The sequence below is a fragment of the Hippoglossus hippoglossus genome, chromosome 15 (genome assembly GCF_009819705.1).
Source record: "Hippoglossus hippoglossus isolate fHipHip1 chromosome 15, fHipHip1.pri, whole genome shotgun sequence".
In the NCBI taxonomy this organism is placed as follows: Eukaryota; Metazoa; Chordata; class Actinopteri; order Pleuronectiformes; family Pleuronectidae; genus Hippoglossus; species Hippoglossus hippoglossus.
The window spans coordinates 15,380,724-15,408,456 of NC_047165.1; the positions used below are offsets into that span (position 1 = coordinate 15,380,724).

The 27,733-nt window shown below is 42.0% G+C and overlaps 4 protein-coding genes across 16 annotated transcripts; 2 read left to right on the forward strand and 2 right to left on the reverse strand.

Annotated features, from left to right (window-relative positions):
- Positions 1-264: 264 nt before the first annotated feature.
- Positions 265-8,726, reverse strand: nolc1 (nucleolar and coiled-body phosphoprotein 1). Of its 11 annotated transcripts, none has more exons than XM_034608734.1 (18): positions 8,570-8,726; positions 8,222-8,277; positions 5,893-6,071; positions 5,703-5,803; positions 5,449-5,596; positions 5,213-5,337; positions 4,955-5,063; positions 4,392-4,529; positions 4,222-4,314; positions 3,827-4,131; positions 3,686-3,790; positions 3,449-3,493; positions 3,304-3,340; positions 2,586-3,115; positions 1,658-2,330; positions 1,442-1,563; positions 1,262-1,345; positions 265-1,171 (listed from the first exon to the last, which is right to left on the reverse strand). In XM_034608734.1, exons 1-18 carry the CDS (start codon positions 8,678-8,680, stop codon positions 1,013-1,015), a joined length of 3,120 nt encoding a protein of 1,039 aa, XP_034464625.1. In that variant the 5' UTR covers positions 8,681-8,726; the 3' UTR covers positions 265-1,012. The 11 variants fall into 11 exon arrangements, with proteins under 11 accessions (XP_034464625.1, XP_034464621.1, XP_034464618.1 ...); XM_034608730.1 differs by having other exon boundaries at positions 3,449-3,513; positions 3,550-3,790; XM_034608727.1 differs by having other exon boundaries at positions 3,304-3,331; positions 3,440-3,513; positions 3,550-3,790.
- A 1,209-nt stretch (positions 8,727-9,935) lies between these two features.
- On the forward strand, positions 9,936-11,904 carry mrps6 (mitochondrial ribosomal protein S6). The gene is made up of 2 exons (XM_034609790.1): positions 9,936-10,423; positions 11,782-11,904. The coding sequence occupies exon 1, from the start codon at positions 10,085-10,087 to the stop codon at positions 10,415-10,417; it is 333 nt and encodes a 110-aa protein (XP_034465681.1). The 5' UTR covers positions 9,936-10,084; the 3' UTR covers positions 10,418-10,423; positions 11,782-11,904.
- Positions 11,905-12,973: 1,069 nt separating this feature from the next.
- Positions 12,974-21,420, forward strand: psap (prosaposin). Of its 2 annotated transcripts, XM_034609786.1 has the most exons (15): positions 12,974-13,136; positions 15,864-15,997; positions 16,202-16,276; positions 16,390-16,515; positions 17,077-17,292; positions 17,379-17,522; positions 17,610-17,666; positions 18,032-18,037; positions 18,647-18,805; positions 18,916-19,008; positions 19,126-19,309; positions 19,794-19,957; positions 20,047-20,127; positions 20,381-20,488; positions 20,655-21,420. In XM_034609786.1, the coding sequence occupies exons 1-15, from the start codon at positions 13,103-13,105 to the stop codon at positions 20,688-20,690; spliced, it is 1,617 nt and encodes a 538-aa protein (XP_034465677.1). In that variant the 5' UTR covers positions 12,974-13,102; the 3' UTR covers positions 20,691-21,420. The 2 variants fall into 2 exon arrangements, with proteins under 2 accessions (XP_034465677.1, XP_034465678.1); XM_034609787.1 differs by lacking the exon at positions 18,032-18,037.
- Positions 21,421-22,273: 853 nt separating this feature from the next.
- slc29a3 (solute carrier family 29 member 3) lies at positions 22,274-27,712 on the reverse strand. 2 transcript variants are annotated; one of them, XM_034609789.1, is made up of 6 exons: positions 27,570-27,712; positions 26,699-27,133; positions 26,049-26,131; positions 25,414-25,640; positions 23,780-23,942; positions 22,274-23,069 (listed from the first exon to the last, which is right to left on the reverse strand). In XM_034609789.1, exons 2-6 carry the CDS (start codon positions 27,020-27,022, stop codon positions 22,442-22,444), a joined length of 1,425 nt encoding a protein of 474 aa, XP_034465680.1. In that variant the 5' UTR covers positions 27,023-27,133; positions 27,570-27,712; the 3' UTR covers positions 22,274-22,441. The 2 variants fall into 2 exon arrangements, 1 of the variants encoding a protein (XP_034465680.1); XR_004616385.1 differs by lacking the exon at positions 22,274-23,069 and adding an exon at positions 23,425-23,632 and having other exon boundaries at positions 23,681-23,942.
- Positions 27,713-27,733: the final 21 nt, after the last annotated feature.

Consider the following 27,733-nt stretch of genomic DNA (forward strand, 5'->3'; position numbering starts at 1 on the left):
GGTGTTTACTTCTAAACTGCCCCACAACACCAAGGCAGTGAAACTTCACGTGCTGCATTGCCACCTAGTGGTGAGGTATTCAAGGTTATTTTCTGTCTGTTCTAAGTGAATATATGTTCAAAGGAGAAATGTAATGATTCCAGTCACACCAACATGTAATCTGTTAGGTCTTTAATCACAGCTACAACAGGTAATATAAAAAAAAACAAGTTCATAGAGTAAATGAAAATCATTGAAATAATTATGGCTCTGTTAAGTTTGTAACAATCCATTAATTCCATACCACTGATGAACAGAATGAGGGGTAGACAGGGGCATCTTAACATCACAAGAAACTTCCTTAAAGCAAAAGGGCTTGGAAACAGCATGAAAGAAACGTCTGAGGTCCTAAAGGTCAAATTGGAATAAAACGTAATAAATACAGTATAAAACTCAGTTTAACTCGCTGAATGTTTTTATGTAATGTTAAGAGAAAAAACCCAAGAACACACCCTCTCCCTATTTAAATGTGGCCTCACGGAAAAGGAACAACCATTTGATCCATTAAAAATCAATCACATAATGAAGAACCTGGTGGGATGGCTGGCTGTAATTCTGACACAGATAAAGGAACAAATTCATGTTACCAAACAAAGTGACAGGACATTTGTTATTTGAGAATAATACACGTTAACAAAATCAAAACAAGAAAAAAAAGGGCCAAACACTCATTGGCTTTTTACCATTAACAGGCGGCCTGCAGCCACCTAGTGGCTATAAGTGTAATGTCACATAGATGTCAACCAGTACAGTCTGCAGCACAGCTGGGTCCATCTGTCTCCTGCTGCCTCAGACCAAACTAACTGTCTCAATTACAATCTTAGAGCAGCAAGCTGAATTGAAGTGCCAGCTCGGCTCTACAGGTTCACATTCCTCCATCGCTGATCTGCTGAGGACAGAGGGACTTGATACAGGGGAAGGGAGCAGACAGTCCAAAGTCTTGATCGCATCAGGAACCAGGAAGAGAAGGTGATCAATCACTGTCGAACTTAATGGAGTTGATAGTGGTGGAGATGGCTCCGCCGCGGTAGCTTCCCCGCTTCTTCTTTGTCTTTTCGTGGCGGAATGACTTGCCTTTAGTGAACCTGAGCACATCGTTCGCTTTCTCGCCCCAGTCACCTCTGGATCCAGACTGGAATAAAGACAAATGAGCGTAATGGTTAATTGTTTGGTGATCTCAGCAACCAATCAAAATGCTGATGAGATAGATAACTGAACTCACCTTTGCACCAAAGGAGTTATCTGCAAGACGGGGATCCACATCAACTTGTTCCTCCATTATTCTACGGAAAGGTATGTTGGAAGACTGAGAGACAAATTTATCAAATTTAGTCCATCACTTTTATCCAGTCGTCATCAGCTGTATGTGTTCTACAGAGTTCCAGTCCTGCTCAGCTCTTACCTTCTTATTGGCTTTAGGGAAAGTCTGAGGTGTGGTTGATTTCTTCTTGTTTTTTGGTGTTGTGACCGCCGTCTCTTCGTCTTCACTTTCTGATTCTTCTCTATTTCTCTTTCCATTGGTACCTGCATGAATCAGAGGAACCAGTAAACACTACAACAGTTCCAAGAAGCTTAGACGCATGACATCACACAGCAGACCAGTGAAACTGAGACGTACCATTTGTTGTGGGGGTGGTGGGTGCTGTGGCAGCTTTCTGTGGTGCTTCCTCCTCATCTGATGAACTGTCTGAGGAGCTGCTCTCTTTAGGTTTAGCTGCTGGAGTCGTCTTTGCTGTTGCAGCGGGCGTCGCAGTTTTTTTTACTTTAGTACTTTTACTGGCCTCTTCCTCCTCCTCGGAGCTGCTGTCACTGGATGAAGACTCTTCTGGCTTTGCTGGGGTCTTTGTTGGGGTCTTGGCTGGGGTCTTGGGTGTTGCCACCTTGCCGTTTGTGACCACAGGTTTTGCAGGGGTGGACTTGGTCTCTGCCTCAGAGTCAGAGCTGTCTGAGCTGCTCTCCTCAGTCTTCTTTGGTGGAGCAGCTGCTGCCTTTGTGGCTGCAGGTTTGGGTGTCAGTGGTGCCGCCTTCTTGGGTTCCTCCTCATCACTGGAGCTGTCATCACTGGAGTCTGCGGTGGCCTTTGCAGCAGCGGCAGGTTTCTTAGCCACTGTTTTAGCTGGAGCTGGCTTCTTGACTGCAGGTTTTGAGGCCTCATTCTCCGAGTCTGAGCTGTCAGAGTCTGAGCTGCTCTCTGCTGCTGCAGGCTTTGCTGCAGGAGTGGCAGGCTTTGCTGCTGGAGTAGCAGGTTTAGTTGCTGCTACTGGCTTGGTTTTTGCTGGTTCTTCCTCCTCAGAAGAGTCAGAGTCAGAACTGCTCTCTGCAGCAGCAGCAGGCTTTGCAGCAGGTGTGGCAGGCTTTGAGGCTGGGGTAGCTGGTTTAGTTGCTGCAGGTTTCGACTTAACTGGTTCTTCATCTTCAGAAGAAGAGTCAGAGCTGCTCTCTGCTGCAGCAGCAGGCTTAGTTGCAGGGGTAGCAGGCTTTGAAGCAGGAGTAGCAGGCTTTGAAGCAGGAGTAGCAGCCTTAGCTTTAGCTGGTTCCTCATCTTCCTCAGAGGAGTCAGAACTGCTCTCTGCAGCAGCAGGCTTTGCAGCAGGAGTGGCAGGTTTTGCAGTAGGAGTGGCAGGCTTTGCAGCAGGCTTAGCTTTAGCTGGTTCCTCCTCTTCCTCAGAGGAGTCAGAGTCAGAACTGCTCTCTGCAGCAACAGGCTTTGCAGCAGGAGTGGCAGGCTTTGCTGCTGGGGTAGCTGGTTTAGCTGCTGCAGGTTTAGACTTGACCGTTTCTTCTTCATCCTCTGAGGATGAGTCAGAGCTACTCTCTGCTGCTGCAGCAGTCTTAGCTGCAGCAGTCTTAGCTGCAGCAGTCTTAGCTGCAGGGGTGGCAGGCTTTGAGGCTGAAGTCGCTGCTTTAGTTGTTGTAGGCTTGGCTTTAACTGCTTCTTCCTCATCCTCGGAGGAGTCGTCTGAATCAGAGCTGCTCTCAGCTTTCTTGGCTGGGGGTTTGGAAGCAGCAGCAGGTTTCGGTGGGGCTGCAGTTTTCGCAGCAGGTTTTGAAGGAGCCTCATCTTCAGAGCTGCTATCTGAATCCAAGATACAAGAAACCTTCAGAATTTTTTTTAACATAAACATGAATGCTTGTGCCAGAAAGAAATTATATTTAATCTCAACCAACTAAAATTCTGGCCTTTGTCCAGAAAAAGCGACGCGATTTACAAAATGACAGCAAACTTGACGCATTATTCTGAAAATTACTTTTGGCATCTCTTACCTGAGCTTGAGGACTCATCTTTTTTAGCTGGGGGAGTCTTGACAGGTGCAGGTTTAGCTGTGGGCTTCTTCGCTGCCGTCTCCTCCTCTGAACTGGACTCTTCTGAGGAGGAGTCTTTAGCAGGTGTAGCCTTAGCCGGTGTAGCCTTAGCCGGTGTAGCCTTAGCTGGTGTAGCTTTAGCCGGTGTAGCCTTAGCTGGTGTAGCTTTAGCTGCGGCCGCCTTAGCGGGGGTCACTTTTGCTGCAGGTTTCTTCGCTGCCGTCTCCTCCTCCTCTGAACTGGACTCTTCTGAGGAGGAGTCTTTAGCAGGTGTAGCCTTAGCAGGTGTAGCCTTAGCCGGTGTAGCCTTAGCTGCGGCCGCCTTAGCAGGGGTCACTTTTGCTGCAGGTTTCTTCGCTGCCGTCTCCTCCTCCTCTGAACTGGACTCTTCTGAGGAGGAGTCTTTAGCAGGTGTAGCCTTAGCCGGTGTAGCCTTAGCCGGTGTAGCCTTAGCTGCGGCCGCCTTAGCGGGGGTCACTTTTGCTGCAGGTTTCTTCGCTGCCGTCTCCTCCTCCTCTGAACTGGACTCTTCTGAGGAGGAGTCTTTAGCAGGTGTAGCTTTAGCAGGTGTAGCCTTAGCAGGTGTAGCCTTAGCCGGTGTAGCTTTAGCTGCGGCCGCCTTAGCGGGGGTCACTTTTGCTGCAGGTTTCTTCGCCTCCTCTTCATCCTCTGAACTTGATGAGTCAGAGTCTGAATCTTGCTTCTTAGCAGGTGCAGCCTTGGCTGGGGCCGCTTTAGCTGGGGTGACTTTGGCGGGGGTCTTCTTTGCCTCTTCATCTGAGCTAGAATCTAGAAAGACCATTGGCATAAATGAAAATGTTTATTGCGCGTTCGTCATTAGGTCAGTAAAAAGTAACCATCTCAAATCCCAATCATTACCTGAGCTCTCAGAGCTGGATTCCTGCTTCTTTGCAGCAGGTTTGGCTGCAGCAGGTTTGGCTGCAGCAGGGCTCTTTACAGGGGCAGGTTTCGCTGTGAGGATGGCATTGCTGTTAGACACGGATTAAAAACACTGACAGTTCATGCTGTAGAAGGAGGTCACCCCTTACCAGCCACTTTCTTCTCTTCTTCTTCGTCACTGCTGTCATCACTGCTGTCTGAGGAGTCGCTCTCCTTGGCCTTGCTGGCTGCTGGTGTGGCTGGTGCTTTCTGGACTGATGCAGGAGGTGGTACGGCACTGTACGCTCCTAAAAGGGGAGAGGAAGTCAATCAGCATCATGACATAAGACAGGGCCTCAGAAAACTAATATTATCATCACTTATTTCAGGTTGGACAAGGTGATAAGTTCTTGACAAATTTGTCTAAATAGACACATGGTGGACAGCAAAGGCACTGCAGGAACAAAACAAGCTTGGGGAGGAATGGGCTGTATTTGTGAGAGGGGGGGGGGGGGCAAAATTATAGTCACAATGGTGCTCGCAAGTATCAGTCTCATTTTTGGTCTGAACAGCAAAACAAAAGAAACGAAAGAAAGAAGGAAGGATGCCTGGACCATTTTCAAAAAAACAAATATGGCACTAACCTACATAATAAATACATTGTCACATATCTTTACTAGTAAGACATTGTTAGATTGTGCCTTAATAATTAAAAAGGTAAATAAAAACACACCTGCTTTGGGTTTTTTACTGGGAGGAGCCTCGTCTTCAGATGAAGAGTCTTCACTGCTTGATTTCGCTGCAGCAGCAACAGCTTTTACTGGGGTGGGTTTGACTGGAGCCTATCAGGACACATGACATAAGCAGTTAAAGTCTGCTGTGTCCACAATAATCAATAACATCAATCAGTATTTGATTGAGCACTGACTCTAGAAAAAGACAATCAACACCATGAAATAATATTAAGATATGACCAGATTCTTTGGGATACCTTAGCTGGTTTCTCATCTTCAGAATCTGAGGAACTTTCTTCACTGCTGCTCTCCGGTTTTTTCTGACCTGCACCTTTAGCAGGAGCAGCAGGTTTGGATGTTGTGGCTGCACCCGGCTTGGGTTCTATTATCAGAGTTAAATGAGGCAAATTAGCTTAAACATTTTCATCAGCTTTATTTTGGCTCCAATTAAAGTTGCATTGCGGAGAGTTAATGGCAGTGGCAATAAACTCACTTGGTGCAGGGGCTTTAGCCGGCTGCTCTTCCTCAGAGTCGGACTCTTCGCTGCTTGAGCTGCTGTCTTTCTTCCTTGTGCTACCTGCAGCAGTGGCAGCAGCAACCTTCTTTACAGGAGCAGCAGCAACAACCTTCTTTACAGGAGCCTACAAGCACAAACAATATTTAAAACCAGCATCAACCGCAATAGGTTAAATATTGCTGCAACAGCAGGATGTAGATTGCATCTTTAATATGGATGTTTCCTCCAACCTTTACAGGAGCCTTCTCCTCCTCAGAGTCACTGGAGTCTTCACTGCTGCTGGATGCAGCTTTAGTAGCTGCTGCTGCTTTAGCAGGGATCACCTTAGCAGCTAAAACAAACACAAAATGGAATTTGATACTGCAGAAGATTTCTAAATGGCACAGTTCACACAGAATCAACCAGCCTTTATGATGTTACCTGCAGCGGCTGGTTTTGCAGCAACTGCCTTAGCTGGTTTTGCAGCAGCTTCTTCATCCTCACTGCTCGACTCTTCACTGCTGGAGGTCTCTGTACTCGGCTTTGCTTTCTTGGCCGATGGACCGTTGCCAGCTTCAGCCTTGGTAGGAGGCGCTTTTCGTTTCTTGGATTCAGGAGACCTAGGAAGGGAAATCAAAGACTTAGTTTCACCTAGATAAAACTGCAATTTTCTTTTTCCTGGAAATCACTTCTTCACTGCTCCAAAACAGCAGCTGCCCTGTACTGCAACTGGCAAGTACTTCTTTTAGAGAACTAAAGAATAAGTTATTTACGCTAGTGTAGCATTAGCCAGAGCTAACTAAGATGTCAGTGGAAAGTCCCACAAGTTAAACTGGGATGTGTACTTTATACAAGACTTCAGTTTCGAGGGGCGGCACTAGTGTTGCCAGTTACACTCGCAATCTCAAACATTTGACAAACCATCACAAATGCAAATGGAAAAACTAGATGAAAGAAGTTCTATGGCCTCATTCTCTGAACGCATTTGTTTTTCAAAGGGTTACACAGCACACTAACCCTAACCCCTGAGCCAGGCACACAACAATAATAGCAATCATCACATCCATACAAGGATAGTAATTTACAGCTGTTAAATACAGTATACAAGTTAGGTTTTTGTATTTTATGAATCGTATCAGATCGTATCGGCTGATAAGTAAAGTCCTGGTATGGAATCTGGAAGGGGAAAAAAAAAAAAAAAAATGGTACTGGAACAACTAAAATACAATTCACGTGTCAAGTGTAAAATACTAACAGTTGTACTTTAGTTTTGTACATGACCTGCTATTTACACATAGGACCTGGGACAGTAGCTGTGGTGAATGTCTGACTGGTTTTCATGGTGAAAATATAGCATCATAATATATCTTAAGTCAGTCAAACTGCTAGTTTTTAAACTGTTGTCCATGTTAAATTACATATTAAAATATATTGTAAATTGATGAGGGGATATTTTTCTTTTCATAAATGTAAACCTGCTTAGCCCAATAGTCAATTACACATTTTAATGTTTGTGGTTTCAGTGTCATCTGGATACTAGCTTGGTCATATTTTCCTGGTTAAATCGATATTGCAACTATGATGTAAACTCTAAACTTAAGCATTCCCAATGCTTAAGTTTGTCAACTTGTCATGACATCATGGACAGAAACAATCCTACCTCTCATATTCGAGAACAATGGGGAAATGATGAGGTCCCACTATCAGACAAGTGGGACATGACTGTCCAGGGTTCACTCATCTATATGCTCAAGAGATTACTTAATTCAGTTCAAAGTGCTACATGGCCAACACTAGCACAAGCTAAACCCGCACAAGTATTTCCAAATCTAAGTGCCATTTGTGACAGGTGTAAACAGATCCAGCGACAGTCTATCATAAACTGTGGTCTTGCCAAACACCATTTCTTCAACTAATGGTATATTTGGTTTGGGTCACTGCATTCTCCTCTTTGTTAGCTCGGTGCTTAATCTTGCTTAAATGGAAAAATGTGACAACCTCTGACAACCAGCCAGTGGATCAGAGATGTGATGCAGAACAAAAGTTAGTTGCACTCTCAACAGCATTATGAAGACATTTTTCAGAACCTGGGGACTATGAATAAAACATGTTCATAGTCTACCTATCCTCTAGACCTCCCACCTCCATTTGTGGTCCATCTTATCTTACCTATCCTACAATGTATTTATTCTGTTTACACTGTATAAATCTTTTCTATTCCATTTATATTTTCCTACCAAACAACATAATTTTACACATTACTTTACTGATGTCTATTTTTTGACTTGCTTCTTGCTGCTGCAACATGGCAAATATCCCTGTAGTGGGACTGATGGATTATTGTATCTAGTTAGGGCCCAAGCACCGACAGTGCGGAGGCCCTATTGAATTTGTAATTATAATTTTTCAGGCAAATGAATTGGCTTTTTGAGGGTCCAATTATGCTTAACTCATAAAACTTTGCAGAAAATTCAAAAGTGGTTCAAATTTACATATTCTGGAGTAATCAATCAATCAAATCACAATTTGTCTCATAGGGCTTTAACAAGGTTTGACATCCTCTGCCCTTAACCCTCAACAAGAGTAAGGAAAAACTACAAAAAAAAAAACTTAACAGTAATTTGAAATCGGTTTGGCAAAATGGCGTGTGTGTTTCCTTGGACATATTCTGGTTGCAATAGTCTGGACATTTGGGATGATCGTTAATATCGTTTGAAGAACCTCAAGAAAATAAAGAAAAAAACGTTGAAAAAGAAAAACCACCACTCACTTCACCCAGAAGTTGTAGATGTTGAGGAGGTTTTCTTCATTTTCGTCTTGTGGAGTCTGTGGAGAAAACACGTGGAGTATTTAACTAGGACACTTTGTACCGTGTGTTTTTCCTGCAGAGCAGAGCACATTGATCTTCATTATTGATTATCTGAAACATTAATCAGCCGATGATAGACAACAAGAGGCAGCTGACACGAAACGTGCAGGTGAGAGAGCCTCCACGTGCTGACTCCATCTGTATCTGCAGCCTCCTCGTGCGACATGTCTGGACTACTTCTCCTCGCGACAACTGCGGAGGAGACGGCGCGCGCACGCGTCTGCGAACCGCACAACGAGGGCCGCTTACCACTTGAGTCTGCTTCAGGAACTGCTGCGCCGCCCTGGTGAACTTGTTTTCCTGCAGAAAGGAATAAACGCACTTGTAGAGATCACTCGGCACAGAACTCTTCTCCGCCATCTTTACCACGCTCCTTCTGGAAGGAAGGAAGGAAGTGAGCGCAGCTCCGGTGCATAATGATGACGTGGACACACTCTTCGAGACTTGAGATGGTTCACTCCTCTGAGGGACATCGCACAGTTTCTGAAGAGGATTCATGTGTTAATTTAACCGAAAGTCGACCGATAAAGAAATTAAATATAAATGATCCAGAATAAACACGAACCTCGATCGATACGAATGTAATGGTTTGTAATGGTAAGCTCTGCAGTGGACATTATTTCTGTCAAGTGGCGTCAGGAAAACGAGTCAGAGTGAGACCTCTACTTTAATGGGAACAAACGACGTTTTACACGTGTGGTTTATTAAATCACTACAGGATCATAATAAGTATATTAAAGTTTTACTGGTTTAACGACACATCTTATGTAACAATCCTCCTTTTTAGAATATTTTATTGGGACGTATATTGAGATTATTTTTTTTATTGAAAAAGAAACATTTACTAACATGGCGTAGGAATCATATAAACACCATCTAACATACAATGCACATTGGAGAGGTTGAATAAAACATAATAAAAGATAAATAACTGAAACGAAATAAATTGAAGATAATAAAATGATTAAAATTTATAAGAATATAATATAAATATAATATATATAAATAATAAAATATATACACGTGCACAAACCCAAAATAGGTGAGACAATTCAAAGGTAAAATTCATTAAAAATGAAAATAAATATACCTTCTGCCTGGGGACTAATTAGCGATACTGCTGACAAATATATTTGGTGTTGGGCTTTTCCAGTTTTTATCAGTTTCAAATAATCTGAAAAAAGTGAATATTCTTTCAAAAATATACTGAATCTTGGGGTGGCTCTTTAAAAAATGACGATTGTGCACAAAAAACTTGGTGAGTTTTATCCAATTATTAGTATATACAATTGCTGTCATCCATTATGAGACCAAATCTAATTTTACTTGAGATTAAAGCTGTCAAAAAACAAGTTGTTATTGTATACTCAATTGTGAAATCAAACAAAGTGGATACATTAAGAGAACATTACATATTCTGATGTTTGTATTTCTGTTTTACTGAATGCACATTCATGAGGTTCAACACTGAACACGAGTTTCAAACATTCGTTGCAGGTACAAATATCATCCATTGTTGTAAAGTGCACATCTTTAGCTTTAGGTTGAACAGAAAGCTGAATTATCAGCACGTAATGTTCTCTCCTAGCCAGAGGAGTGGAGCCCTGCCGTGCGGCGCATGATTTATACGTCATCACCAAAGACCTTCGTTGTCCCTCATGTCTCAACATGGTCGTCTTCTCAGAGGAATAACAAGGCGATGACAGAGCTCCAGAGCCGGCAGAGATAAACACGTGTGACTTGAGGGACTTCTTCTCCGGAGCCATGCCTCGCTACGAGCTGGCCCTGATCCTGAAGGCGATGCAGCGGCCGGAGACGGCGGCGGCTCTGCGGCGGACCGTGGAGAGTCTGATGGAGCGGGGCGCAGTGGTGAGGAACCTGGAGAACCTGGGAGAGAGACTGCTGCCCTACAAGATCACCAAACACAACGAGAGGCACAGCCGAGGATCATACTTTCTGCTCGACTTCTACGCGGCCCCCGACATCCTCCCGGGCGTCCTGAATCACCTGCAGCGGGATGTGGACGTGGTGAGGCCCACCATGCTGAAGAAGGACGACCAGGCTCCAGGCAGCAGCTGCTGCGGCCCCCAACAGTGACTGAATGTAAGGAAGGAGTGACGGGTGTGGATAAAGTGCAGCAGCACCATGCATCTGATGAATGAAACCCTCAGCGGGTGTATGAGCAGGAGTGATGCTCTCATCCACATGTGTGCACACGTCTCCAAAACCTCAGGGTCGTTGGAAACCAAAAAGATCAACAAGTGTCATTGCATTTGTGCTGCTGTGTAATTTACGATTTTTCGGTCCATAGATTAATTTTATTTGAGTTGATGGATTTCCTGTCAGTCAACTAACCAGTTCATGACTGATACAACTTAGGTTAATGAGAAGAAATTAATTACAAGGCCCTTAAACCCTACATACACTATTTTGATGAAATATCATATATTTTAAGGGGGCAGCTTTATGGAATCATTATGGAAGATATTAGGCAGCAAAGTTGTTCCTCAAAAATGAGGCTGTAAATGAACAGCTGCATTAACTGCATTTTGTATTAACTAACAGATTGTGGATTTGGTCTAAGCCAAATTCTTGAGTAGTATCGATTAAGCTGTTGGTTAAAATGCTGTAACCAGAAGTGATGTCCCAAAACTATAAAACCTATTCCCATGTTGTAAAATGACAAGTCAATTACTGTTTACAGTTAAGATTTGCTAAGTTTTAATAACACCCCATCAAAAGTATGGATCTATATTGATATTGGTTGACGTAGACTGGCATTTATATTATAATAAATACAAACACTGCCCTGCCGTTAACTGTGGTGCTCTGTCTTCTTATATGTTAAAGTCAGCTTGAGCTTAAAAGGTATGAAGGGTGTAAATCGGGTCACTGCTCAGAGGAACCTATAGGAAGCAATAATTGCAGTGCTTGTATAACACATGCTGTATTACTTATATAAGTAGCCCTGAGAGGTCAATAACATATGTAACAGTGTACGATTTAAAGGTGCTGGCCTCCTTGTGGTTAACACAGGTGGGTAATTGTCTAAAAATACAAGCACTTACATAGTTTAGACTTGCTGCACCACCAGTGTTGGAAATACACATTTGGTTAGTGACAATTTGTATGTTTTAGTTGCACATGTGGTGGAGACGGACCGATATGTTGGCGTTTGTCACACATTTTGAATTTATTTGATTGACGAGAAATTGACCCATTGTAGAGTTTGTCCACCAGAGAGCAGTGACAATTTTATTTTTCAGTTTTAAAAGGTCATGATCAGTGCACATTTTTTTCACAAACAACACATACCGATATTAGTATCGTTCTTATCAGCTCTGACTTCATGAACTGTGTCCATGTAGTCTGTGTCCTTAACCTTCTGTTTATGGAGCTCATACTGTGCTGACTCTGCTGTATCTTGACCCCATGTAACAGTCGTTCCCTTTGTTTTTCAGGTTTTCACCGCTCGTCTCCAGAGGACACACAGTGTGATGCTTCCATCTTTTATCTTTTCCACAATTGATTACCAGCATTTGGATGTTGTGTTATAATAAATAACTTTTTTTTTTTCAATTGTACTTTTGCGTTTTTCATCATTTCCTATGAAAACATTTTAGAAGTTGTGATGTTCAGTCATGTGAAAGGTCTAATTTTCAGTCTTTGCGGTGGTTTATTTCTGAAAGAAATAGCAGGATTAAGCAAGGGGGACATGACCCAAGAAAGAACCCATGGAATTAGGTGGTGATCTGGATCATTACTTAGACATAGCACAAGAAGGCATTTTTTATCAATTTTGTTGAATCCTCAGAATAATTCAGGGATCTTGATGGGGAAAAATCTGGCATGTTTTGTAGGCTGATTTTTAAGTGTGTCCAATTTTGAAAACCATCTTTCTGAGTTCATATGAGGTCTGAATTTCACATTGTGAAATCACCAGTGGTCATTTTGAATGTGTGCTGTTTGACAAACTTAAGATAGAAAACTCACCTGCCTGATACCATAAAGCCTTGATCACTGTCATCTGACAAAGTTCTGTAAGACAAGGCCATGATGCGGCCAAATGTGGGTCAGTTGCCCTCACCTGATCACAGTAAAAAGCCCTGTTAGATTATAAGAGGTCAGGGTTAACGATGCTATTCAACGATGCCTCCTTGACTGAAATGGCATTAAAGTTGTTTACCTGTGCTTGTCCACATATCATGCAGAGACTGTATGTAAGTCTTTATATCTGTATATACCATCTATGATCCAAACATACAATAATGTCCATATCATACAATTCCAGACCATTTAAAGAGTTATTTTGTCTAATCTGTAGAAATTAGCAATTAGTCTTCATATCGTTCAGATATTTATTTATTTATTTAGATACTGAGAAAAGGTGACATAAGGAACAATACGATAAACAGCCACCATTGTTTTGCAAAGTAAAAACCCCAGTGTAGAAACGGGAAGCTGTGGAATAATGAACCAAAGTGTTTCTCTCCACACATACGAATCCATTCTACATCTGAGTCAAACCTCGTGAATCCAGGTAGGATAATGTGATGCAGCTGAGTTTTTAAAACGCGTTTTAAGTTTTGAAAGAGTCTCGGGGTGTCTGATGGCGAATGATGAGATCACACAGTCACATGTGTGGTTGAGTAGTCAGCTGACTGTGAGTCGCCATAAAAGCATCACGCAGCTCCGCCGCCTGCATTGCAGTGATCTCCACTCCCCCAGTCAACTTCACCCACCGGAGGAACAGGAACAGAAACACCTGAAAACAACGCAGTCATGCTGCTTCTAACGCTGCTCTTCGTGTGCGCAGGTAAGGTCCGAGCCACGGCTACGTGAACGGTGTTATTGTGAATATTGTGCGACAGCTGTCAGCTCATATAAAGACTCAGACGTTGTGTAACTAAAGTGCGTTTCGTCAACACCAGAACGCGGAAACGCATGAAGCGGAGCGGCCAATGCTAACTCCAACTGCTAACACTGGCTTGTAGTGCGCATGTTTTTATCCACACAAGTCGGGCGTTTTGTCCTTTTTTAAAGCAATTTGATACAGGATGGGTGCTGAATTAGTTAATTGAGACTGTTCAGTGAATCTTGGCGTTTTGTCTTATCTGTTTAAACGCGTTTTTGTTAGAAACAGACTCGGCCAACGTTGTTATTGAAGCGTTAGTCTGCCAGCTAGCAGCAGTTGGTTAGCTAAACATCGCTCGAACGCTAGCACTGGGTCAGGACATGTACACAAAGCCATTAGCTAACATGCACTTTAGAGCTCGTTTTGGATGATATTTTAAGTCGGTATAAAATAACTTTACTTTTTTAAGAAACTCACTTGGGGCTGATAAGTGCAGCCTGCTTTGTGCTGAATGAGACCTTGGTTTCGTTTGGTTACAAAGAAGTTAAGTAATTCCCTTCAGGCATCAACCTTGAGTTTAGCTTTTCACTTAAATGTCAGTAACTTTTTAAGGTGTGTTTTCAGTTTTGGTCCCCTTCTCTTATCAAACCTGAATTTGTTTTAGTTGCACTTTAGTCACTCACAGCTTCACCCTCTTATCTTTCCTATTCAGCCAAATCTGAGTCAAAGAGAAATAAACACATGGGGTAATGCAATCAGGCTATTTCCATGTGGCATGTTGCTGGCTTGGCTTTGTGACATTAAGGATCAATATATTTTGTTTGCTTCTTGTTAGAGCTGAAGCTTTGTTTCTCGAAGCCCAATGGTGATATCAGTTCCTTCAAGTCATATCAGGACTTTGTGTATTTAGTCCTTATCTTCTTATTATTGATTATTATTATTTGCTCTTCCATGTTCTTTGCTCCCGTTTGCTGCAGACACTCCTAAAGATTCCCTGTCTTAGGCTTTAGGACTAAAACTTATTGATCAAAGACTTGTGTATGCTCTCTACTTATCTTAAGTGGTTAGGGTGATGTGAGGCCTCTTGCACTGAAATAGTTTTGCTGTCACATGTTGTTTTTGAACAATGTAAACTGAGTCCTATCTGCACAGCTTTTTGCTCTCCATCGTGTCAGATTAAGTTAATTCACTTACAGTAAATTTATGATCTCTGTTTCAGTCAAAGAAAGTTAAATAAAAAAAAGGCCAATTTATGCCACAGCCTTTTTTTGGTCATAAAACTTGAATTATTTATCTAACCGGTGACAACAGGAACCTACAGCAGTTTTCCCCCTGCTATGTAGTATCCAGCAATGTCCTGCTCATTGGTACAGTCTGTCTCTCCCGGAACAGCTTGTGATTTTGTTTGACTGCTCATGTGACTCCAGTCGGAGGGTGGGAGTGCCCTGCCTGTACTGTGACTGCTACTGGTGCTGAGAGAGGGAGGGGTTTCACAGGGCTCAGAGACCGAAGGTTTATCATTGTGCTTTGCTGTGAAACTTCTTAGACTTTGTCGCCAAAGGTTAGTCACTCATAAAGTGATTGTGAAAACAGGGCTGCAGAGTAGAAGTTGCTTTCACTTCACCCTTTCACTTCAGTAAAATCTATTTTTTGTGGTACCGCTTCTTTCTCATTTGTGAAACTCTGATGCAAATTTAAACAATACATTTCTCTCATAGTCTCTCTTCTTGTTCTGCTTTATGTGAACTGGTTATATCTGGCTTGTCGTAGTTGGTGGGAAATTATGCTAGACTTCGAGGCATATACTAATGAGACTTTATACAGCAATTTGAACTCATAGGATTTAGGGTTTTTCCCTGATGGCAGTTATAAAACAGTTAAGCAGGCTATTTATCCACAATGCTTGAGGGAGTTCTATCCTCTCGGAGCACAACAACTATTCTCAACTATTTTCAATTGGCTTAGGGAGGCTGGAACAAACTGTCATGGGAGAGGATTGAATGTATTTCATAGTTGACTGACATGTTCATTTTAATTGTCATAATGAAGAATTCCCAAACTGGAAAGACATGCATGAGAAAAATCACATTTATCCCCAGTTATGTCAGTTTCTGTACATTTGGGCTCCTCTATGCCAAATGCAAATAGTTAATAAACATTACTTGAATCAGACACAGCTCTGAGTTCATAATAAATGAACAAACAACCCCTATTGTTGTCATGGACAAAATGTCCTGAAACTCTTTTTGTCTTTCTATTATTTTTTTAAACTAAGCCTGCCACACAGTCACAATGATTAAAACACACTTCCTCCAGTAAAGTTGAGGAACTTTTGAGTCTTGAGTTTCCTCATGTGATCACCACTATGCAAATAGGTGGGAATCTCAATGTTTAACAACCACATTTATGATAATCTGCAGTCTAGGTGACTTGTCAATTAAATTGATTAATATTGGGTGAAACCACAAACTGCAGGACCTCCTTAAGGAGGTAATTGAATGCATTAGGTAAAACTAGACTAAATGAGATGATATCTAGTATTATTATCAGATATAATGTAAATATTCTTAACAGTAACAAGGTATCCTTGAATATGGTTTTGCCATGGGTCCTGCTTTCTTATTTCTGTGGTAAAATTTCAAAAAAAAAGTGTGTGAAATCAGTATTTTTTTTGTGTCCATTTTGCAGCTGCAGCAACACCTCTGCTGGGCACTGAGCAGTGTGCTCGTGGCCCCCCCTACTGGTGTCAGAATGTAAAGACGGCGTCTCTGTGTGGAGCTGTTACTCACTGCCGGCAGAACGTGTGGAACAAGCCTCAGATGGTGAGACTAAGAATGTGACAAGTGCCATCATTATGTTTATTCTAGAAATTCTTAATGTAATTTTGTTTTTTTTCTGTATTGAAATGTATCACAGAACACGCATGCTCTCCTTTCTCACAGTTTCATGTATTTTATATTTGTGTTCTTTAAACTTAGAAACATGAGAGAAAAACATATTTATTTTACACATTTGTGTATTTTCAGAAAACTGTGCCATGTGACTTGTGTAAAGAGGTGTTGATGGTGGTGGAGCAGATACTGAAGGACAATGCCACTGAGGTAAGATTTAACGACCAAAAATCATTGTGATTAGGAGATGATTTTATTTGACTATACCTAGCTTTATAAACTCCTTTTGAAAGACTGATGTCTGGTTGTATCTGTGATTGCAGAGTGAGGTCCTTGGGTACCTGGAGAAGGCCTGCCAGCTCATCCCTGATAAAGGTTTGACTGCTGAGTGCAAGGAGATGGTGGATGCCTATTATCCCATCATCATGGGAATACTTACTGGAGAACTGGTGAGCACCGTCAACCTATTAACAAGCCATAGGCTGTGTCCCCCCCCCCCCCCCGTATTTTTAAATACGGATTCACTGGTCGAGCGTCCTTGAATGTAATAATTAGCTGAAGTAATAATAAATTAGTTTAAGGCCACAGCAAATTAGCCTTTTAATTTTGCCAGTACACGTTAGTCAAGGTTTGAATTTAGAACAATATCCAGCTACAACCAAGTTTAACCCGAGGTCTTATTCATGTTTGGTTTGTCAGTTTATTGTTCAGCTTCAACTAAGACTCTTCAAAAAGGTCCATCTGCCCCTTGGAGTCTGAAAAAGTGCAGTGAGCTAAATGAGGGCTATTGATGGGGAAGTGAGTCCCAAGTCTAAATGGGGACAGACGAGTCATTGTATAAACCCCATGACTGGGAGACCATTTAGTGTAGGCTTCTTTGTCTCAACTTTCACCTGCTCTTACCACGATGGGAGCAAAAAGGAACAATTTGTTCCAGATAGCGCTTCCCTATAAAATGTCAATTAAAATGTACCAGTTATTGAATTTAACATGATGATTTCTGTCTTTAGGAGGATCCCAGTGTAGCGTGTGGTGCCATCGGGCTGTGTAACTCTCAGCAGGCAGCTCTGGCCAAGGTTGAGGCCCAGCAGCAGCTTGTGTCCAATGACATCCCTCAGGTCGACCTTGCCCAGCCACTGACTCCTTTCCTCCTCAATGTGCCCGGGCTCCTCTATCCTCAGGAGAGTCCCAAGCAGGAGGTCGTCAAACAGGAGGCTCCAAAACAGGTAATGAAATAACTTTCCTCTTCATCCACAGGGACATTATGTTTTACTTTGTATTAATTTTGCTCTGAATCTTGCGTTTCTTGTAGAATGACGATGAGGTGTGCCAAGACTGCATCAAGTTCCTGACTGATGCTCAAGCCGAAGCTAAGGCCAACTCCTCATTTACAGACTCTCTCATTGAGAATATTGAGAACCAGTGTGACCAGCTGGGGCCAGGCTTGTCTGAAATGGTAAGACTCACAAAACTGCAGGAGGTTTGGTTTTAAAATATTTATTTTCCAAAAATGTTTGTATATTAACTGTTTTCCTCATTGCAGTGCAAGCAGTATGTCTCCAGGTATGGCACCCTTGTTGTTGAGCAGCTCATGTCCATGGTGAGTCTTCTAACCTTCCTGAATCATGATGTGAAACACAATTTTTTTTTTAGTTTAATTTTTGTCCCATTTTAACCTGAATGGCCATTATATTCTAATATTGAATAAAGAGCTTATTAAACCATTCATCAACGCTAATGATTGATACGTTGTAATCGTTGGTGGTGCTAAGGTCATATCCACCACCCCTTGGCTTGCTCACTGAATCTATTCATATCTTTTGGATTCCTTACTTTCCTAAAAAAATTTTATTTCTTATCTTTTTTTCATGTGTTTCTTCTTTTCTTTCATCCCTCCATTCATGTTGTCTTGCTCTTTTTTTTTTTTTTTTCATCCCGCTCTGGGTTTTGTGTGCTGCTCCCCAGGAACAGGTAGGTCTCCTTTGTGTTCAGCCTGTAGCCTCTTAACCACTAGCTCCTGCTTTTTGTGCTGTCCACTCCACTAGAGATACTCACCTCGCACAGTAGAGACACATGTACAACTATGTTCTAATTATGAGTGAGACCACTAGACACTACCTAAACACTGTTTGTTTGGCTAATGACTTGACAACCAAGTGCTGGTTGGAACACACTGCAGCAAAGGGCCTCATTAACATCCCCTCACGGTACACAACACTGTCATGTTTAGAGTATGCTTGGATCTTTTGACTTAAAAGATGAATCTGTCAAATGAGAGATGAACTGAAGGGCCTATAACCAACGGCATGTTTTTTTTAAATACTAAGTTCTGAGCAGCAGAAGGAAACATTATTTTCCTGTAGGGATGTGTGTTACGCTATGTTTGGTACAGTTAAAAGAAAACTGCTTGAGCTGTCTTTTTTGGGGAGGGGGGTTAATATAGATGTTTGCATGGGTGGTAATGCTGTGGTATGATATGCAGACTAGAAGCACTTGGTTTATGGTAATGGCATGCATTGTCGCCAGTTTTGTCAACGGACCTTTTGCCGTGGAGCCTAACGTTTCTTGTTCTGTCCTCAGCAACCCAAGGACATCTGTGTCCATGTTGGCTTCTGTACTGCTACTCTGAAGAAGTTTATTCCCATGCTGAAGCTTCATGCTGCTAAGACTCTGTCCGTGGCCAAGACTCTACCTGCTCTCAAGATGGTCCCTGCCACCAAGATGGAGTCTGCTAAGTCTGTAAGTTATGGTGGGCTGACATATCAGCAGTTATTGATGGAAGACAAAAATATACCATCTGTAGCTCAGTATTTCGCACTCATATGAGACATTGCCTCTGTGTGTTCCAGTCCATGGTGCGTGTCAGCGAATCCCCAACATGCACCATCTGTGAGTTTGTGATGAAGCAGCTGGAGGACACGTTGAAGGATCAGAAAACAGAGGTGCGACACATGCAACAAAATACACCTATTACCATAACAATAGAAACTGCTGTAAAGAAGCTAATGGTATTCAGACACTGCTCTAGTATCAGGCTGACTCATCTGTGTTTGTCTCAGGAGGAGGTGATTCACGCTGTGGAGAAGGTGTGCACATACCTGCCCCGCACTCTGACTGCCCAGTGTAAGGACCTGATCGAGACCTATGGCCAGGCCATCATTGATCTGCTGGTTCAGCAGGCTGACCCCAAGACTATCTGCACAGTGCTGGCTCTCTGCAATGATGCCAACCGTGCATATGTCCGTAAGTCTTCACTCTTTAAAGGTTCAGTGTGTAAGATTCAGGTGAGAGGGATCTATTGGCAGAAACTGAATATAAAGTAATCGTCTAATATTCATCTAAATTTTATAAATTGTTTTATATACGCTTGAATGGGCCCTTTATTTAAATCGGGAGCAGGTGTTCTACGGAGGCCGCCATGTTTTTTTTTACAGTATCCTAGACTGGACGAACTAAACATCTTGCGTTTCATGACAAAAACCACAGGTTCTTTAATGTTTGGAAGAGTGTGAGGTGAGGCGTATTTAGCTGCAAAATTCAGCTTCACCACTAGAATTCTACACACTGAACCCTTTAAGCACAAGCTGACTGCCAACAATGGCTTTGCTGGCAGCACAGATGTTAGGGAGATCTTATTGTATAATCTGTTTTTAATTACCTCTATTAAACCCAAGGTTTTTTCCCACACATGTAGTACAACACTGATTTCTGTTTGAATTCTTTCCAGCTGCACTCGACCAGACTCGCTTCAAGGCTGGTGGCTACTGCGAGGTGTGCAAGATGGCCATTAATTACATTGACGGAATTCTGGAGAAGAACGCTACAGAGGAACAGATAAAGGAGGCTGTGAGGAAAGTGTGCAGCTTCCTGCCTGACTCTTTCCAGACTGAGGTGAGAAGTTGCACCTTCTTAGATTGGTTAACTTTTACCCATCCTCAGGTGACAGACTTGTATTAACCTGTGTCTGTCTGTGTCTACAGTGTGACCAGATGATTGTACAGTACGAGCCAATGCTTGTCCAGCTGCTGCTCCAGATGCTCGACCCAGACTTTGTGTGCATGGTAAATATATATATTTATTCATGACAAAATATCAAGTGTTGTCAATGTGTAATCTTCATTGTGAAGAGTCAGACTTTTTTGGTTTTACGAAGACATTTTATTCCTCCTAATCCAGGAGATTTTCAAAGAATTTAAGTCGTTCCTTACTATTATAGCTAGTTTCTTTTATTTTTAAATTATTGGGAATAGACACTAAATTGGATATTCAGTCCCTGCAGCCCAGTTTAATATTTGAGTTGTGTGTGTCTAACAGAAAATGGGAGCCTGTCCTGAAGCTGTGCGCAGGCTGCTGGGAACAGAGCAGTGCAGCTGGGGACCTGCATTCTGGTGCAAAAACATGGAGACAGCATCACGGTGCAATGTGAGTAATTTGAGTTCTATTTGGAAACCAAAATATGTCTCCAGTGTGGTACTCTTGACTTCTGTTTTGAAGATATGAAAGAGCGTAATTTAGTTTCTTTCATGTAAACTATTAAACAGGTTTTCTTTTAATAAGCATGTGCCAACCTCTTGTTTCTGTCTTTCAGGCTGTGGATCACTGCAAACGTCATGTGTGGGTATAGAGGAAGATCAGCACCAACTCAACCTGTAGGGAATTTAAAAAGAAATAATATGGTAGTGCTGCTTCCCAGTTTTAAATTTGTTCCTGTTTCTTTTTTAATAGACTTAAATGACTTCTGTTTAAACTTTTGATATTTTCAATGATGTCATGGAGGAAAGGGACTAAACTTTTTTTTTTTTTTTGGGGTGGGGGACGGGGAAGGAGTGATTTGTGTATAGTGGCCTGCAGCTCAAGCCTGTGATTTCCTCACTGAGCACATTTGGTTGTTATATTTCCCTACATTGCTTGTTGAGAGAGAGGTGTGTGTTTGTGTGTGAGAACACAAATTCAAGTTTCACATGTCGTTTAATGTTGACTATGCATCAGCTGGCTGCTGTCCTGCTGCGTCTTCAGACCCCCCCCCCGCCCCAGCTGTGTTCTAATCATTTTCCCTGGTGAAACCGGAGAGATGGCTCAGTGTGTTAATGACTGGCATTAATTTTAGTAGGATGTCTGATCTTTGAAACAAGTTTCTATTTTGCAGACAAAATGTTAGATTTTGTTTTAAGGCGCTGATATGGAGGTGATTCGTCTGAGATTGTACCTCCCATTATTTGCATTCTTCCTACTGTTTGTAAATCACTGTTTCTAATGTGCAAAAAGCATCTCAAATTTGGTTTGTCTGCTTCAAATCCTGAGTAAACTGTCAATAAAATCTGTACATTTTTAACAATTAAAGTGATCCCAAAACACTTCAGTCTCTTTTCCTTTACTGTAAACTGAATAAGTCTTGTATTGTTAAAATGAATCAATCTGGATCCTTAATTATTTCCTCAGTCAGGTGAAGAACTCCATGGTCAATACTGCACTAAACCACACCACTTAACTTTTGATCAGTGATCCTAACAAGGGGTCCATAAACTGCAAATGTAACAGCTGACTTTTTTCTAAAGATTATAGACAACTGGTGTCTAGGTTAACTCTGGGGGAGTCATTTGATTTCCTCCATTTCACTACAGGAGAATGACAACAAGTGTCGTTTGTGATAAAAGCACCAGTTTAAGCCCAAGCTACAACAATGCTTTACCCTTGCAACTTGCAGTGCACGTGATCAATTTAGTCATTTAAAATAACTGAAATCCACAAGTTGTTGTTGGAATTGTTCAGTTTATAATGCGTGATAAAGTCAATCCACAAGTTATTGGAAATGTTCAGTTTATCATTGTGTGATCAAGTTCAGTTACAGACAAATCAACATCCTGTTCATTGAGCACACAGACATTTTCCCACCTGTGTCCCTCAGAAAGATGTGGTCTTTCCTTACCACTGGCAAGTTTGTTCATTTAGGTTGAACTAAATATTTAACACCCCCGGCATCTATATCACCTTGAAATATCTACAACATGCATTTTCCAAAATGAAATAAAAAAATGTTTAATGAATTGTCCCTTATGGACTGCATAGATTGCAACTCTCGCTCTAGGAGCCATTTCCTCATTTCAAACATGTATAGATGTAGGCTCGGCCCCTCTGGCTCATAATGAGCCACATCAGTGTAAACTCGGTGCTTTTAATGTGAGGTATGAAGGAGTTAAGGCTTTTTAGACAAGAGGGGCAATGAGCAGCTTGTCAGTTTTTCCACATAACACACCTGGCTGTACTGATGTGCTTTGGTTTGAAGCCCTGGTTTTTCATCAGCACTGGGCAAACTACCTCATCTGTCCTACTCCATTATACCACTGGACATGACAGGGCGATTGCCTCACAGCATGATCAGATGCAGTGCACGATGAGCACAGAGAATGCAGAGCCAACCGCCAGTCCCAGAGTGAGGAAGAAGGACATGACCACTCCTGTGGCCTCTGCCAGCTCCCGAGGGACCACCTTTGGTCCATAGATCATTGGTAGAGTGCCTAAGTAGCCATTGGAGAGGCCTAACATGCAATTAAACAGCACAGGAAAAGCATCATGTTTGAATAGCACTGTGTGAATGTGGTCCCTTGGCTGGTAGTTACAGAATATGAGAAGTGGGACCATGATGGTGCGACACATCACCAGCACCGGCAGGACTCGGCTGGTGGGGCCTGGGACCTGCAGCCAGGCGGTGGCCTGCCTGCCGCAGAAGTCTGCTAGATTGTACAGGAGGAAGCTGGTGAGGGGCACAAAGTAAGTGGTTGTCCAGGGGCTGCCGCTGTCCTTGTTAACAGACTGGATCCCTGAGGATACTGCAGGGAACACCATTATAGAGATGCAGAAGACGCAGAAGACACTGAAGCCCAGCACCCACGTCTTCCTCAGGATGGGACGCAGTGGTGGGGTAGAGACTCTGCTCACTGCGCCGTCACTTCCATCTTCTGTCATCACTCCTGCACTGGTGCATGTTGCTGCCAGCATGTAGTGTCTAGGGGAAAGAAGCGGGATGCAGCATAAATGCTCCAATAACTTTTGAAGAGTGAGATGTCATTCTGAATTTTATCTGAAGTCTTAACAGCTGCAACAGAGCTTTAAATTGCTCTTAATGTAATGAATCATTATTTTATAATATAGCTGCACTTGAACAATATGTATTGATGTAGTCGTCTGACAGTTTTATTATAAGGTCGTTATTACTCTGACTAAAGGGGCAGGTCAAACTTAAAATGAGTTCAAAATCATTATGTTAAGTACATTAGAAAAATGAAAATAAAAATTGTGTTTATTATGTGCACTGCTCCTGATCTAAATGGTAGTTTTAGATAGATGTAAAATTGAACTGCACATACAAAATAACTGATGCATGTAAATTTGGAATATTTAGTAGAATTATTTTTTTACCAATTTAAACCCATTGTTTGGGATTTAAACTTTTCTAACTTTGGGCACCATCTGGTGGTAGTATGCAAAATGACACATTGGCTCTTTCTTGACCCCTACCACATAATTCCACCAAGTTTTGTGGAAAGGTTTTCTGTGTACAAACACATAAAATAAGATAGCGGTGAAAACATAACCTCCTTAGCAGAGGTAACTATTTAAAATCTATGATATTCATTATGATGAAAGTAACTGACAGGTTTGGTAGGTAGTATATGTATCTAAATGGGACCAACAATATCCTGGTCTGCATCTGACCTTGAATATGCCAGTTTTGGCAGCAGCAGATATGTGATGATACAGAGCAGAATGAAGAAGTCAGCTGTCAGGAAATAGGCCAGAGCGCTGTCTGTCACGTCCTTTGTGAGCGCCAGGTCCATTATTGCTGCTACTGCACTCAGCGTGCCGCCCATAGCCTGACCTGAGACAAAAATAATAAGAATCAGCTTATTGTGCAGTTGTTTAAGAATAGAACTTTGAACTACCTGCCATAATTACCTCTATGTTAAAGCAACACTATGCAAGTTTTACCGAGCAACAGCCACACAGTGTGATTTATTCTGTTGGCTTCCATGTCGAAGCGATTAATTGGGTTTCATGTAGAGATTAAACAATCTCAATGTGTTGAGTGGAGCTCCGCCTGCATTGTCTCACTCACTGTACTGAAACAACTGAGCAGTAGATATTACCCATGATCCCCGGCTTCTTGAATCAGAAGATACAACAAATACATCAAACTCTGTTTTGAATTCTTGATATTTTAAAAGGCTCCTCTGTGAATATGGGAGATGAACGCTGGTTTTTAATGACTTCTAGATCTTTTTAACTGATCTACAGTTCAGCATTACTCTTGAAGACATTTGACTTCACACATGCACGTCCTCTGGAGAATCTGCGGAGGATCTGCAGAGTTCAGTGCATGTCTGCTGCAATTTTAAAAAGGTACAAGTTGTATAGTGTTGCTTTGAATAAATTTAAAACTATTAATTGATTGAAAAACAAGTCTAATGTGCCACTATAGTGGTCTTGCATAATACAAATATAGAAGACAGTGCACTCGACCTAAAGTTTGAGGCATTAGAGAAGTGTTGCATAAATATGCAAAACGTAGAAAACAAGGTTCCAAAACTGGATCATTTATTCCCCTTTTCCACAAAGGCAGTTCAGAGCCAGTAGCTTGTCTGGAATCAGTTATTTGTGTTTCCACAGCCAAAGAACTGCCTCTCAGCCAGAAACACTGGTTCCAGAGTGGCACCAACTGATCTAGAAGTAAGAACTGCCTCCACCAGAGGCTGGGCACGAGATTATCATGACTAACAAGATCAACCACAACTTTGATGTGACCACTTGTATCGATCTCACTTCAAAGCTCTGTATGCACATAAACCTGACATTTGTGTTGATGAAGACCAAAATATGTTGTTTTTACCCGGTCTGACTTTACAGATGTGTATGATGACACCGTGTCTGTGTGTTGGTGTTTGTCTGCGTGACAGCGCGAGACAGACAGGAAGAGAGTGGGCGGAGTCAGGGGGGGCTGAATAAAGGAATGAATGTGCACAGCTATGAAAAAAAGATTTGACCCATTTAAGAAAAGTATCGAACATTATGTTGGGATCAGTGTTGATAATGTGTATACCCAGTTGAATCAATTCCTGAGGAGGCAGACCATTATATCAGCAAATGAACTGATCAATCGCCCACTGGGAAATCAGAGACTTATATGGTGACGTAATGATGTGACTCTAAGCCGGCTCCAGCCCATGGAAAAGAAACAGGTTCTTAAAAAGTGAGCACAGGTCTGAAGCAGCGCTAGCACTCATTTTGTGGTTCTGTGTAAATACTATAACAAAAACACTGAACGACATTCCCCACCTGAATGAGGACAGTACCTGATATAAGAGCCTGAGAGATCCTCATGGGGAAATGTCCACTGATGCCAAACACGCTGCCAGAGAAGAGGTTGGAGGCCCCACTGACGACAGCCACGCTGACTAGAGTCCCGACAAAGAACTCCCCCCTGCTGTCTGACACGTCCACCTTCACCAGCACCGTGGTCACCACAAACACCACCAGGATCACAAAGAGAGACGCCAGGATCCGGATATTGGAAGACAACCTACCAGCATAGAAAACCCACAGATGTTCATGGATTAGGCAGAAATTCTAATTGATATGAGATGTTTTGTGAAAGATAAGATATGAACTATATTGACTCCACACAAAGGTGAGATTTGATTATCTACACAAATAATATAAATGTATTCTGCTGCAGAGATTTGACGAAACATCCCTTTATCAACCCCTAAAATGATCTCAAACCAGAACAGACTAATCTAATTCCAGACAGAATGTAAAGAAACACAGGATTAATAAAGCTGTAAGGATGTAGAAAAGGACAAATGTACCATTGTAACAAGTAAACACAGTGAAACTGTGCGAAATGTACCCAATACTATCTGTCATGGTGAACTCAGCAAGACTCAACAAGGGAGCTGTGAGAGTGTGAGTGTGTGTGTGTGTCAACCTGTTAACTAGGATGTAGTTGAGTACCAGAGACAGCACAGAAGGAACCGTGGAGGCAATGACCAGATAACTTTCAAAGTAGTCCTGTGAACAGAAGAGTTTCTTGAACACAACAGCACACACCCATGTATTCAAATATCATCTCAAACAAAGAGGAAATGAGAGGAGAAGGAGAACAAACGTTTCTTTGTCATATTTGTTTCAGTCATATAAAAGTCGTTTTCTAATCTGAACATTGTATTGTTGTTTTTTTTTTACAGAAAAGCAAATCTTGACTAAAAGTCTTTTGGCTGTTGTTTGCTCAACTATTTCAACATAGTGCATGTCATCAATAATTTATCTCTGCATCCCATCAGGAAGTGGCAGTAGCTGTATTGTACAGATGGAGCGAAACAGAAACCACATAATCAACCGTGGTAATTAACTGTGAAGACATTTAAATCAATAGAGGGAAGATACTTTTCTTTGACCATTTCTGACTTTAACTTATCCCTCTTTGACAAGCCTCTGGCATTTCTAATAGTGTGATTGGGTTGGAATGGATGACAAATGTGAAAGGACACTGAGTCCTCACATCTGTCACACGATTCCTGTGTTCACACATGAACAATAAAACCACTTTGTGTTTAGTTTGTCGCCCCGTCCACTCACACTGAGATGTGAACGTTGATCCTCACTGTTGCTGGGATTAGTGTTGTTACTCAGTTTGTAGAGCCAGTAGTGTTTGGCTGTTATGAAGAAGTTCCATGGCAGCAGGGAGCCGATACCCATCAGAAAGAAGATTATGTACACGAGACAATAGGAGTCCTCCGGACTGTAGCGCACGGCCAGAGGCACTGACGAATGTTTGGGCAGGAGGGACGCAGAGGGACTCTGGTCCTCGTTGTCCTCGTCCTCAGATATGTTGTGGTTGCCGAGAGCAGTCGGAACATAGGAGGAGTTGAGACTGGGCTGCACCGGCTCTGGGACGTCCATTTTTACAGATAGAAGGATAGAGGAGACTCGGAACGTAAAGATGAGAGAGAACAGGGAATGTTGAGGTAGTGAGAAGAACAGGAGACAAGACAGGAGGTGTTAAACAGAGACCTGGGAAAGAGAAGAAAAACACAAGTTTAAAAAAAAATTCAATAAGAAAATCACTGCAACATTATAACACTATTGCATATGGCTGTAAAGTAAAACAAGGTAAATATATTGTTATCAATAACAATATAACAAAGGTCAAATATATATCAATACATTACTTATGTATTGTGTACGCTCAGTGAGGATGTACAACACACAGTTGATCCACCTCAGATTTATAAAACACTTTGCTGTTTATCAAGCAGTTTTCATTCTCTGCTCATAGACAATAGTCTAAAACCACAACCTTCCATCAGGAGCAAGAATCAGTCAAAGTAATGAGCATGTGACATCTATCATGATAATAAGCAATATTGACTTATATGAATATTTTTTATCTTGACATCATTTTTAGCCACTTTACTCAGCGCTACTATTGAAATTGGATTATACTTACGTTTACTTGTGCTTGTCCACAACAGACAGTGGTTGTTCTGAAGCCATAGTCTGGATATATTTCCAAACTGTAGCTGGTAGAGATCAGTCCAGATGTTCAGATCCTGCGACGCTACAATGCAAGGATGATAATTAGCCTCTGGGGATACAAACAAGTCTTTTCCA

Excerpts from the sequence above, each read along its gene's own strand:
- nolc1 (XM_034608730.1), bottom strand. The coding sequence starts at position 8,680 with ATGGCGGAGAAGAGTTCTGTGCCGAGTGATCTCTACAAGTGCGTTTAT. Across the intron at positions 5,804-5,892 it reads TGCAAAACCAGCCGCTGCAG|CTGCTAAGGTGATCCCTGCT; the intron begins GTAACATCATAA and ends TGTTTGTTTTAG. Across the intron at positions 3,791-3,826 it reads CGGCAGCGAAGAAACCTGCA|GCTACACCGGCTAAGGCTAC; the intron begins GCAAAAGTGACC and ends GCCGCAGCTAAG.
- mrps6 (XM_034609790.1), top strand. The coding sequence starts at position 10,085 with ATGCCTCGCTACGAGCTGGCCCTGATCCTGAAGGCGATGCAGCGGCCG.
- psap (XM_034609786.1), top strand. The coding sequence starts at position 13,103 with ATGCTGCTTCTAACGCTGCTCTTCGTGTGCGCAG. Across the intron at positions 18,806-18,915 it reads AGATGGAGTCTGCTAAGTCT|TCCATGGTGCGTGTCAGCGA; the intron begins GTAAGTTATGGT and ends TGTGTGTTCCAG. Across the intron at positions 19,310-19,793 it reads TGCCAACCGTGCATATGTCC|CTGCACTCGACCAGACTCGC; the intron begins GTAAGTCTTCAC and ends AATTCTTTCCAG.
- slc29a3 (XM_034609789.1), bottom strand. The coding sequence starts at position 27,022 with ATGGACGTCCCAGAGCCGGTGCAGCCCAGTCTCAACTCCTCCTATGTT. Across the intron at positions 25,641-26,048 it reads AACTACATCCTAGTTAACAG|GTTGTCTTCCAATATCCGGA; the intron begins GTTGACACACAC and ends CTATGCTGGTAG. Across the intron at positions 23,943-25,413 it reads CTCTCAGGCTCTTATATCAG|GTCAGGCTATGGGCGGCACG; the intron begins GTACTGTCCTCA and ends TTTTTGTCTCAG.